Source organism: Betta splendens, chromosome 21 (assembly GCF_900634795.4).
Source record: "Betta splendens chromosome 21, fBetSpl5.4, whole genome shotgun sequence".
Classification (NCBI taxonomy): domain Eukaryota; kingdom Metazoa; phylum Chordata; class Actinopteri; order Anabantiformes; family Osphronemidae; genus Betta; species Betta splendens.
Window position 1 is genome coordinate 7,805,594 of NC_040899.1, and position 12,827 is coordinate 7,818,420.

At 42.5% G+C, this 12,827-nt stretch overlaps 1 protein-coding gene across 1 annotated transcript; it reads left to right on the top strand.

Moving 5' to 3' along the window:
• Positions 1 to 944: 944 nt before the first annotated feature.
• On the top strand, positions 945 to 10,280 carry cog3 (component of oligomeric golgi complex 3). Its single transcript, XM_029136532.3, has 23 exons — positions 945 to 1,177; positions 1,440 to 1,586; positions 1,689 to 1,750; positions 2,242 to 2,407; positions 2,869 to 2,943; positions 3,225 to 3,317; positions 3,404 to 3,529; positions 3,662 to 3,742; positions 3,829 to 3,872; positions 3,968 to 4,094; positions 4,533 to 4,624; positions 4,880 to 5,019; positions 5,387 to 5,547; positions 5,956 to 6,064; positions 6,164 to 6,282; positions 6,404 to 6,493; positions 7,100 to 7,220; positions 7,508 to 7,596; positions 7,720 to 7,854; positions 8,133 to 8,208; positions 8,326 to 8,453; positions 9,034 to 9,132; positions 9,296 to 10,280. The coding sequence occupies exons 1-23, from the start codon at positions 1,010 to 1,012 to the stop codon at positions 9,323 to 9,325; spliced, it is 2,478 nt and encodes an 825-aa protein (XP_028992365.1). The 5' UTR covers positions 945 to 1,009; the 3' UTR covers positions 9,326 to 10,280.
• The last annotated feature ends 2,547 nt before the right edge of the window (positions 10,281 to 12,827 follow it).

Below are 12,827 nucleotides of genomic sequence, written 5' to 3' on the forward strand. Positions count from 1 at the left end.
CTTCTCCATGGCTAAACAAAGACAGGTATAGTAGAGCTGGCACAGATTAAAGTTAAAACTCTGTATTTCGGGGGATAAGAAAAATTGCTCTTGCATGTCTGACTGCAATACTTAGAGCAAGTCTGATCAAATGTTTCATAACAAGGGAATACTTGGAGAGAAGGAACTAATTTGCTAAAAATGTAAAAAAAAATAGAAATAGAAATAATGAACAAAGATGCATGCCCCAGGGCTCCACCTGCTGGATTTGGGTGTTTTTTTATTCTGACAGATTAATTTCATGCTGGAGGGCACCTCCTCTCCCACCCACAATGTATCTCATTGGTCTACAGTACTTGTCTTGCGGTAATAGTGTTTTAATCATATTCGGTGATTCAGCTGTGATCAGGAAATATCTGAGGGGAATTTGGCTCAAACGCAGAATAAAACGCATTTAATCAGGGTCAATTAACTGCATTAGAACATGTCAGTGAATTGTTCATTTTTAAAGGAGTCTTTATGGAAATAAATGATATTAATAAACATATATACATGCATTGTAATTTTAATTACTTTAATATTGCAGGTGATAACAGTAATTACCTAATTTAATTATTTGATAGTGTTTAATTCATTGTATGTAGGGAATCTAATCATTAAAATTTAAATAAATTAGTGTTTAATGCCTTCATATTATAGTATAATGTGTTTTGCGTTAAATAGATCTTCAAAACATGTTAATGGAGTCAGTTTATAATTTTATTCTCTGATAGAGTGTCTGCTAAACCTAAAGCATGAAATAATTTAGAATAAAACAACAGACTAGTCAATTAGCATGAAGTACCTCCTGTAGTAGTTGTTATAGATGTTAAATTGTGCAGCACTAACAGTTTGTAATCATCTCTTACTTTGTTCGACGTGGTTAAACTCTGCGCTGAACCGGGATCAGCCAATCCAAACCCCGCCCACGATCCCGGAACAGGAAGTTCCGGCTCGGCAGCTGCTGACGTTGGTGCTGTCCAGAGTGACGATGGCGTTCACAGATCAGTCCCTGCTGGACATAACAGAAAAGGAAACTCGGGAGAAGCTGTCGCTGTGGGACCGCCGCACCGATGCCACGGCTCCGCTCACGGAGAAGCAAATGGACTCGGTCCTGGAGATCCGAGCCGCGGCGGAAACGCTGTCTCTCCCCTCAGAGGTAAGTCTGGCTAGCTAGCATTAGCAGAAACGGCTGCTAACTTACTTTCCAAGTCACGTGAACTAAATCCTGAAACAGTCTCTGTGCGAACTTGTATCACTTTACAGTGTAGTTCCCGACATAAAGTAAGCTAATGTTTCATGGAATGCTCGCTTTTAGGCTAAAAGGCGAGCTTGCACCTGTGCTAGGCTAAGCTACAATGCTAGGCTAGCTTTAAAACTCCAGCCTGCCTGACATCCCGGAGCCCTGTCTTGCTCCCCAGCTCCCCATTGAGGACTTGTGCAGCCTCTCCTCGCGGTCCCTGCAGTCGCCGTTCACTGCGACTGTACCCGACTCCACGGAGGACATCCTGCTCAAGGGCTTCCGGACGCTCGACATGGAGAACGACCGGATAGAAACTGCTCAGCAGGTAGCTGCGTCTGTGGGCAGTTAGCACAGGTGTGACCGGTACGGCTCAGGATGCTTCGATGAGATGCACGTTTGTGACGTCATGCCCGTGTGTGTGTTGCAGTTTTTCGCCTGGTTTGCCAAGTTACAGGCAAGAATGGACCAGGATGAGAGCTCAAACTACAGGTGCTTACATTCAACGCGCTTCATTCTAGACTGATTGTAAAGGTTCAGAGCTTGTACAGAGAATCAGCAGTGTCACGTGTGGTGTAGTGGAATTGTATGACATGTCATGTCATGACAGGAGTAATGATCTACTGTAGATCAAAATGAGATGTGAGCCATTCAACGTGTGCAGACAGTACAAACCTGGTTATCACTTCTGAATCACTGCTCATATTTGTGCTGTCACCTGAATAGAATTCAGGAAAGATTGGGCTGAACATAAACCCGACAAAAACTTGCATAAGTAATTTGATGCCGGAGAAAAACGGCTAATAGCATTTTTTCCATAGTTGGATCAAAACACCATTAGGTGTAGGTGTAGAAAATATGTTGCTTCTTTGTGCAGGCAAAACTTGTAGCTGACGAGTTTGATCATCTTAGTGTGAAAGCTGCTGTTGGTTTACCTGCTACAGTTCATCCTGAGACGTAAACCGTGTGCTCTTTCCCTGTAGGCAAACCAGAGATGATCTCAACTGCTACCAGGAGCACTGTGACGCTATCCTAAAAGACGCCGGCACAGCTCTGGCGCACTTGGACTCCCTTCAAAAACAGTATCTGTTTGTGTCCAATAAGACCGGCACGCTACACGAGGCCTGTGAGCAACTCCTAAAAGAACAAGTACGCTCATTGCTGAGAAATATTCACATTGTATCGTCTTTCATGGGTGTAAAGATTACTTAATATTGGCATAAGCATGTTTTGTGAACTCAGTAACTGCAGACGTATCTGTAATATTTTGTGGTCTACATTCTGTGGCTGTTGAGAATTGGGACGTTGACTACAAAGAGCAGTGGTAACACACAAAGGAGTCACAGTAGATGAAATACAGCACTATGCAGTTCAGAACAGCCTAACATAAATAAAAGCTTGTTGGAGTATGAATTACTAACAGGCATTCTGCAGTGGCTCCTTCTTTCTTTGGCATATTTAGTCTCTTTTTTTTTTTTTTTTTTCTCCCCAAGTCTTGCAGATAGCAGCTCATATTCCCAAGCATATGTTAATGAGAGCTTGTTGAACTGAAATGAAATGAAACTGTCACGCTGCATTGTGTTAACGGAGCTTGTGTTCTCTCGCTGCAGTCGGAGCTCGTTGACCTGGCCGAGAGCATACAGCAGAAACTGTCATACTTCAACGAGTTGGAAAACATCAACACGGTAGCTGGACTTCTATCTACAAGCTAAAACATTTTACTGCTAAATGTGTGTGGTGCAAATGCTGTTCTGACTATAAGGAGGAATTAGCAGCTGCACACGACTCCTGCTGAGAGAATCATTTTAAAGACCTTTAACGCAATTAGCTTCACGTCACTTACAATAGATTCAAGGATAATGTAAAAACTGAACCTTATTTTTGTGGCTAGCTAGAGGTTAGGTTGGCTAAACTAAGATCATTTTATTACTATTTAATATTTATTTATTTTTTTCTGTCATTACAGAAACTGAACTCACCGACCTTGTCTGTAAATAGTGAAGGATTTATACCGATGCTTTCAAAACTGGATGACTGCATTGAATATGTGTCGTCACATGTAAGTAGCTTGAACCACTGTCAGTGATCTATTCGCAGGATCATGTGATGGCAGGATTCATAACACTGGTTATTTTATTATTACAGCCCAATTTCAAGGACTACCCAGTTTATTTGGCCAAGTTTAAACAATGTCTTTCCAAAGCTATGCACTTCATGAAGATTTACATTGTAAACACTATGCAGAACCTCACAAGCCAGTTAACGAAACGGGTAAGACGCGTTTATTTGCTCTTTGTTCCTTCACAGGCACCTGCTGTTGTATTCATATACTGATGTGATGTGGCATTGGATGTTTCTAGTCCACTGTCAAAGCTTGATCTAATGTCTTTCTGTCACCACCAGGATCCGATGGGCCTGGCCAATGCAGATAATGCCTTTACACTTTACTATGTTAAGTTCAGAGCGGCTGCACCTAAAGTCAACGTGAGCATAATGTTTATGTCTTTCTCATTGTTTTGCACAACGCATTTTCTATAATGTTTAATTAACAATAACATTTTTTTTCTCAGTCACTAATTGAACAGATAGAGCAGCGAGCAGAGAAGATTCCAGAGTGAGCAGTGTCATTTTATGGATCTGTGATTTTCTTTCTTCTGGATGGTACTTTCTCTAAATGAAGGTATCTCCTCTCTCAATCAATGCGAGCAGATACCATCAGCTCCTGGGTGACATCCATCAGTGCTACCTGGACCAGAGAGAGCAGCTCCTGAGTCCCAGCATCACCTCCACCATTACTGACCTGACCAACCAAAACAACAAGGACCACTGTGCTCTGGTAAGAAATGGCTAGTTCACAGTGTAAGCTGCCCTTTAGATATGGCAAATGACATTTACTAAGAATGCTCATGTAAGAACCTCAGGGATGTTTTCTGCAGAGTGCACAAAGCTTTGTGCGTGTGATAAGCAGGCATGCAGTGCATGAGTGAGTTACCGTGTGGGGTCTCTAGTGTTTGTAGACATGATTGTTCTTACTCTTGTGTTTGAAGACAGAAATAAATTAATACATTTGATAGGTTTACATACATTGACCAACTTTAATTTGGTTTTCCTCTAGTTTTCCTACATAAATATGTGTAGTTATTTCTTTTTATTCCTTTTAAATTAAGCTCCTTTTAATCTAGTTAAGTGGTGACATGCTAATGGTCAAATTTATTCTGTAATAACTGTTGTTATAGAAGAAAGTAGTGGGTGATTATGTTATTTGTTGGTGCAGGTTCGCAGTGGCTGTGCCTTTATGGTTCACGTGTGCCAGGATGAGCACCAGCTGTACAACGAGTTCTTCTCTAAGCCGACACCTAAGCTAGAGTGAGTAGCAACGTCAAACCCTGTAACATGATCACTGGACTCTGGCGTTGTGTGTTTGTTCAAGGTGCACAATAGCTGGTTCAGGTTTGTCTTGTTATGTTCCGTGTTTCTAATGACACTTCAATCAGCACAGTGGACAATTTCTACCACTCTTATATATATACTTATGCCATACTTTCTTATTTATAGACTTCAGTGGAGCCTGACGGTTAAAATGCACTAAGTGTAATTACAGATGTCTCTGATCCCCAACAGTGAGCTTCTTGAGAAGCTATGTTTGTCACTGTATGATGTCCTCCGGCCTCTAATCATCCATATCATCCACTTGGAAACCTTGTCTGAGCTCTGCAGCATCCTGAAGAATGAGATGCTAGAAGATCACGTTCATAACAACAGTAGGTCCTTAGTTCTTTTCAGCACAACTTTCTTGTCACATGGGAGCTTAAAAGCATTGCCAGCATCTTTTAAAAAATGTTTTTTTAATGATGTTCTTGTGCCAAAAGTGACAGTTCCAGATGTCAGACAACATTAACAATTTCACTCATAAATGTCACTCATATGTCTTCAAGCAGTAAATAAAAAAAAAAAAAAAACGTGGTCATGGTGCTTATGTTTGTTAATCTTTCTAATACTGTATCTTTTTACTCACTGTCACTGTCTGCCACTCCAACAAAGTGCTGGACTTTTGAACTGACAAACTTTCCTGTGATTTTGATACTTGCTGAACTGTAAACTTGCGTGTGTGTTTGCGTGTGTGTGCAGGTGCTCAGTTGGGTGCCTTTGATGCAGTGGTGAAGCAGATGCTGGAAGATGTCCAGGAGAGACTGGTCTATAGGACGCACATTTACATTCAGACTGATATCATAGGCTACAACCCAGCTCCAGGGGATCTGGCCTATCCTGAGAAACTGGAGATGATGGAGGTAGCTGCAAATAAAACTCCAGTTTAACGTCTAGCTTAATGTGAAGGAAGGCTACAGTACTGAGAAACCACAGCAAAAGGGAATTTGGGATTTTCTATCTACCAATTGTAGAAGATTTAAAAAGGTTTAAGTTTAATTATGCAAATGTAAGGCCTCAGATTAAACATCCCTGAGTTGTAGCTTATATGTAACCTGTAATATAAACCCCCCTAATACACTTGGGATTGGATATAAATTGATTCCTTCCATTCTGTCTGTCTAAAAGACTCGTTTTGCAAATTGAGTGTTATCTTGTGTTAAATTGCCCTTTAGAAGACGTTAGGCCTGTAATTGCAGCCAAAATGGAAAAATGTGACGCTCCATCATGTAACACTGCCTGCTAACGTTTGCCTTTGCTGTCATCAACAGAGAATCGCTCAAAGCTTGAAGGAAGAGCAGATGAAGCATATGTCACAAGAGTCGGCGTTTTCTGATGTACAGCTTGAGGATCCTGATGGTAGAAGAAACAGCAATGTTGGTCTGTGTTTCCAAATTGTGACACTTGCGTCTTCACAACTTTTGCTGTTGCTGTCGTTTGCCTGATGGCTCCTTTTTTTCATTTGCGCGGCGAACACAGGGGCTTTAGAAGCATCGCGCCTGCAGACATCGATCTCTCCCGCTGATCTGCACGGCATGTGGTATCCTACCGTCAGACGAACACTGGTTTGCCTGTCCAAGCTCTACAGATGTATAGATGTTAGTGCTAAATTTTTATTACTTTCAAATACAAAGTCTTGTAAAACTGCACAATATATCGTCTTTTCACCTTTTGCCTTTTTATTTATTTATTTCTTGCCGTGACTTGGTCTTTTTCCAGAGAGCAGTCTTCCAGGGTTTATCTCAAGAGGCCTTATCTGCCTGCATCCAGTCCCTGCTTAAAGCATCTGATATCATCCTCAAAAACAAGGTTGGCATACAGGAGTACTTTGTATTTTTACAGAAGTTTCATATTTGTGGTGCTGTCATAATAGCTGGATACGTGCCCGTCTTTTGACATGGTAAATAAGATCAGTTTGCTCCTAGATAAAAAAGTCTCTTATCTTAGCCAATTCCTTTGGGCTACTGGATCCTTAACTAAAGTAGTGGCGCATCATTTGAAGTTTATTTTAATAGTGCTTTGTTATGCTCCACAGTGTAGTCAGCACACCTCATCCTTTATTTACGGACTTAGATCAGCTTTGCTGTCAATATTTGTGCTAACTGGCCCGTTTAAAACCTAATATCTTGAACTAAACCAGCAGCACGTTTGGTCTCGGATGATGCGTTCCCCCCCTTGTTGATGATGCCTTTCTTTAATGTTTGAGTCGCTGGATGGGCAATAAGTGGTCTCTGCAGCTCTTTTCTTCATGGTAATCTGTCCCTTTCTGGCTACGGTTAATCAGTACTTATTAATTAGGCGTATTCCCTCGCTGTCGCTCAGCATTCCGTGTTTTGTGCAGCTCGGATCGTCAGATGCCCTTTTGTGCTGGCGGCCTGGAGTGTGCCTTTAACAGTGTGCTATCACTTTCTGTAGACGCAAATAGACGGGCAACTTTTCCTGATCAAGCACCTGCTGATATTGCGTGAACAGATTGCCCCATTTCACACCGATTTTGCCATCAAGGAAATCTCACTGGACCTGAAGAAAACGCGAGGTAGGATAATTAAAGGTGGAGGGAACATTGGTGTTCGGCTCCATAAAGCCAGTCATTACATTCTCATGCTCATTAGGCAACCTGTGCCTATCGCATGCACCAGTGGCAACAATTAATGTGGAAATTACAACGTAATCCAACACCATAATGTACATTAACCAATGGCTCACAGGGCAGATTTGCTCCTCCTATCACCCTCATCTCAGTCAAGGTCATATTAAATTTGTAGCACTAGAGGGCACTGTAATTCTACGTCAGCCCAGATTTAATCTCTGCTTTGTGTTAAGATGCTGCCTTCAAAATCCTCAACCCTAAGGCTGTTCCCAAATTCTTCCGACTTAACAGTCACAACGCAATACTTGAATTCCTTTTGGAGGTAGTGTGTTTTTTTTTGCCTTTTTCTATTAAATATACCATACACTCTATATACTGTGATAGCACCCTGCCTAAGGGAGACGCCACTTGATAGTACGAAAGCCTTTTTCTCTGTGCTCCCCAGGGAACACCGGAGATAAAGGAGCACTACATTGACTCTAAGAAGGATGTGGACCGACACCTGAAGTTCAGCTGTGAGCAGTTCATCCAGCAGCAGACTCAGATCTTTGTGGGGGCCCTTGAGGAGTTCGTCACTAAGGTAAATGCTCGCGCGAAGGAAGACTTAGCCTCAGGCAGCGATGGCTCATTCTGACCTTCATTTTTTGAATTTGTACCTGTGAAAATGTTTCCTTTTTTTTTTTTTTAATTACTGTGTCAGGATTTTGCTGTGAATCATGCCTATGATTAGTTTTGCTTTTAGAATATGGTGTGTACTGCTTTTATTCCACCTCTGTCTCAATGTGTTATTTATGAAATCTTGATCCAAGATGAGTGATGTGAAACGGTAACTTGTGTTTTGGCTATGTCGGTACTCAGGTTGCAGATCTTAAGTCTATGGCTAAAGATGGTGGCATCAACTACAGTCTGTCTCAGCTACCTTGGGCACAGCCAGGTAAGATTTATCTCAGGAATCACCACTAGCATTGTACTGTAATTCATCAAAACGTGTATAGAAAATGCTAGAGGGCACGTCTGTGTTTTTTTCCAAGCATTTTTTTTTTCTTTTCAGAAAAGATCAACGATCTAGTGATGGCTACCTACCGGGTGATGAAGAGCAAGCTGCCAAGCACTTTACAGAGCATGTCCTTTTACTTAGCCAACAGAGACACAGAGTTCATCCTTTTCAAGCCTGTCCGGGTGGGTGGCAGAGATGCTACATTGTAGCATGTACAGCATGGGTCAATTTAAAGTCACTGTCAAACTCAGACAAAGCTTTGATGCAGCGTTTATAAAGCAAGACTACCAGTCAGTAGCAGTATTAAATAACTGGCTTGATACTGAAGTGACTCTTCTAATGGATAACATCTTTTGTTGATATGACCTTGTCACCAAATGTCTCATATCATCAGAAATCATTATTTCCTCGTGTTTTTTCATTAGTGAGGGTTTGTCGCTGCAACAAAATGCCTGTCAGTCAGTTTTACCAATCTTCAGATAACAACGCTGAGCTTTGAATAAGACTGAGGCTGACCCCTTTGTTTCCGTTTGACTTGCAGACTGTGCCTTTAGCTGTAATTTATCAGTGTGATTGAACCATAATAGAGAAATCTTTGCGCTGCCTGTGTGCTCTTCATCAAGATGCCAGGTGAAGCTGAATGAGAGAGAAGCAAAATTCTGCTGTTGACATGGAAACAAGATACTGAGGGGACATAGGCCAGATGGAAATGTAGTGTTAATTTCCCTCTAGCACTCAGTAATCTGATGGCTTTTTCCACAGAATAACATCCAGCAGGTGTTCCAAAGACTGCATGCCTGCCTTCAGGAGGAATACAGCGGAGAGGACCTTCAAATCATTGCATGTCCATCTATGGAACAGGTACATCACTGTGAGATTAGCACAGCCCAAAGGCACCTAACATAGTTTTAATAATGCTGCTGCATCCCAATCGGCCGAGAGCAGCTTCTGTGGGGGGACGTTGGGTAATATATGCCAACTAAATCATGGCGCGTTCTCCTAATTTTCCACGGCACTCTTTCAGATTAACCTACTGCTGTCGGTGAATAAGTAATGCCCACGCTCGGTGTGGCGGCGCCAGCAAACACGCGACGGATAGCAATGCAATGCTACAACTCCAGCCATGACCAGGACTCGTGTCCAGAGAGCTGCACCTGAGCTGAAGCGAGGACAAAGAAAACCCTGCACTCGGCCAGAGATTCTCCAACAGCTGCAAGTAGGAGGTCGTAACAAACAGGGAGGTGGTTGTGTGCTGGGGACTGACTTTAATCATTTCGTTTGGTGTTTGTTGACTAAAGTTAAGGGGTGATGGTGTGGTTTACGGTTGCTTTCATGTAGGAGACATCCATTGTGAAGGAGGGTGGATTTGGACGTTGCATCAATCTTATCACCACAGTGAATAAAAAGAACTTGCTCACTATGTGAGGGAAGGGGAGTGGATTTAATCAGAGCGTTCTGAAACACAGGCACTAGAGGTTTGCTCATTAGCCAGGTAGCTGATGACCAGTTAAGGGATTCCTAGCTTCCGCTGATGGGAAAATTAACAAGTGAAAAATGCTGCAAAATCTTTTATTTGACATTTTTAAATTGTAGCAGTCTGTGTAACACATTCAGTAAATGGTGGCCTACTGTGCTACAGGAAACTCAGGTCGTCCTGATCACAGAGAAACCCACACAACTGTCCTTTCCCTGCCAGATGTTTTTTTTTTAAAGTATTCTTCCACTTTCTTGTGAAGGATTTTGGTATTATGTTGCAAATATGTAAAAGAAAAGTCTTATGTTTTATACGTTTCCTTTTATACCTACATTAAAATACGAATCTACTTTGCTCTGGTTAGTTGATGGACCTTTGGCGGTTTTGCACTCTGTATGATTTATGGTCCTCGATGAGTCACAAAGGTCACAGAACATGCCACATGTAACGTTTGATGTGTCCCATGTAAAATGATGTTGTACAGCTGTGCTATTTATGAACATTACAATTAATAAAAAAAACCTAATGATCTTTACATTTATTTTAAGAAAGCTGTTTGTCAGTGCGTTCACATTCAGAGAATGTTACGAGTCGCTTCACATAAATGAGAAAATGCCATTCAAGGACATCATCGACTTTAGGGGGTCTTCTTGGCAGACTGTCTTTTCTTCATTGGCAGCTGCTGTCTTTCCATCTGTGAGATGAGGCTTTGCTGGGGCTTGACCTTCTGCGGGCCGAACGCCTTTTGATAGGTGATGAGGGACTGCATGTTCTGGAGCAGCGCATTGATCTCTGCACTCTCCTGCTGCAGATACCTCTGAAACATGTCTGGCCCCGGCAGCATTAGACCTTTGCCTTGATTCAGCTGTGACAGCAAGCAAATACAAAGTGAGGGGGAATCAATGATTTGGCCTAAATCTGGGTTTGCTGTTCACATACTGTGTATCACTGCTGCTCATGTTAACCTACCTTTAGTTTAGCCTCCACATTAAGCTGGATGCTGTATTTGTCAGATGTAACATTGATCCAGATGTGCTGCTGGGATTCGCTGTGGACATGGAGGTTGGGGCTCAGGGGCGAGTGGAGGGTAAGATGGAGAGGCACGAGAACACGATGCTTCCCGTCCAGCTAGTTCCATTGTTTCCCTGATAATTATAAGCCTCTGGGGGGAGGTTTACTGCCCCTTGACTTATTTTGCATTTAAAGGACACCACACCTGCCCAGTTCCACCTGGAAACATCACAACAAGCCTGTGTCATAGTGTTTGACAAGCGGTGTCTCTGCTGAACCAAACGTGCATCAATTGACATGAGCTTTAATGCACTGAGCTCCAGTCTAGATGAACTAACTGAAACGTAAGCAGTGTGTTTGAGCCCGTAACATCACCTTCGGTTTAGCGTTTTCTCTTTTGAACGTGCGCACATTTGCAGACTTTTAGGGGGTGAATCTCCGCGGGCATCGTCTGAGCGCTGACTGTGCACGGCGGCAGACGCATGTTGTCCTGTAACGCGGTTAAACGCGTCACGGATGAAGCAGTGGGAGAGATAAGGAAATTGAATCTGCATGAGATATGAGTCTGCTGGGTGCGTAACCTGCTTCAGGAGTCTGACGATATAAGCTCCTTTTAACTTCCGAACCCTTCAACCTGCGGTGCATCACGGAACATGTCGCATCTGAGATCCACTGTCACGAAAATTCAATTTGAAAACCATTTAAAGGTGGAAGCCAATAATGGCCAAGAACAATCCTGACCTTTGATCTTTCTGCTTCGCCGGGCGCGTATCAGACATGGTTTCTGCAGTGATAGTCGCTGCAGCCTTTGGGCGAAATCTTTGATAAAGTCCGTGCTTTCGTGCAGCAGCGAAACTGGCAAAGAGGAGAAAAGACGGAAAAGTGTGAATGGAAAGATTGAATAACTTTAGCAATTACTCACGTCACAGAAGTTGTTGTAGAAAACTGTCCAAGGTGAAATACCAAACAGTGGAACCTAAATATTTTATGTGGATCTTTGTATTTGTGTTTTATGCTCTCTTACACATTTTCAGTCTCTTCTAGTTGTGCTTGGAAAAAATAAATTGGTTTTGCTTTTTTATTTGCTTATCATGGGGGGAAATTGTGAAAATTGTACAATAATTTCTAAACTGATTAGAAACAATAGCAATGTTTGTAATGTTTACCACACACATCAGCACATTTAATGCGAACCATGTCTGCTGAGCTGAACGTTATCAGATTTTCTACTTTTTTTTTATCACATCTTCATAAACCAAAATATAAATTGGTCTCTGGTCTTTGGACCAAATGTCACTCCAGCCAATATCTGGGAAGATATTTCACTTTGAATAACAAATGTCAACCGGACGCTAGCGCCGAAGGAGAAGTCAAGGGATCAGAATCAGTTTGACTCGTCCTCTGTGGAACGAACAGCGTGCAAAAGTCTAAGGCAGGTGTGAAAAAACGCTGTAAACAAAGAATGCTCTCAAAAACTGACGTGTTAAACATTTATTCTCATAAATGGACAAAATGCAGTGAATGACAAAAAGACATCTAAATCTCAAATCTATGTTTGGTGTTAGTACTTTTTGCCTTTGACACAGCAGCACTTCTTCATACAGTTGTACACAGTCAGGGTTTAGTAGGATTATAGTGAGGTTATGATCAACCACACAGGTGCTAATGAGCATCAAGGATCATCTGTTGTCAGACGGGTAATTGTGGTTTATTCTCATGCATGTCCATGTTAATATGTTGCATTTGGCATCTGTTGCGCTTATGACTCACATACTTGCGTCGCTGACTGTGTAAATGAGCTGGGCCTGTTTCCACTGCCTCCCTCACCTCCTCTGGGTCGGCGCCGCCGGCAGAGCCCCACGAGGACCGTGATCTACTTGAGGCCGAGCTCTAGACCCTCGCTCGTGTGATGTGTGTCCACTGGCGCCGCCGCACATGCCGATCATGCAAATGTTCCCCTTAATGAGACGGGTTAAAACCACGTGGCGCTGGCTCGTCTTCAGACAGACAGCAGCAGCAGCAGCAGATGCAGCGGGTTCCTGTCTGTCCCGCAACGAGGAGCGGCGCTCGG

Coding starts and splice junctions, on each gene's coding strand:
- cog3 (XM_029136532.3), top strand. CDS start 1,010: ATGGCGTTCACAGATCAGTCCCTGCTGGACATAACAGAAAAGGAAACT. Junction 3,873..3,967: donor CGAGCAGAGAAGATTCCAGA/GTGAGCAGTGTC, acceptor CAATGCGAGCAG/ATACCATCAGCTCCTGGGTG. Junction 9,133..9,295: donor CATGTCCATCTATGGAACAG/GTACATCACTGT, acceptor GCACTCTTTCAG/ATTAACCTACTGCTGTCGGT.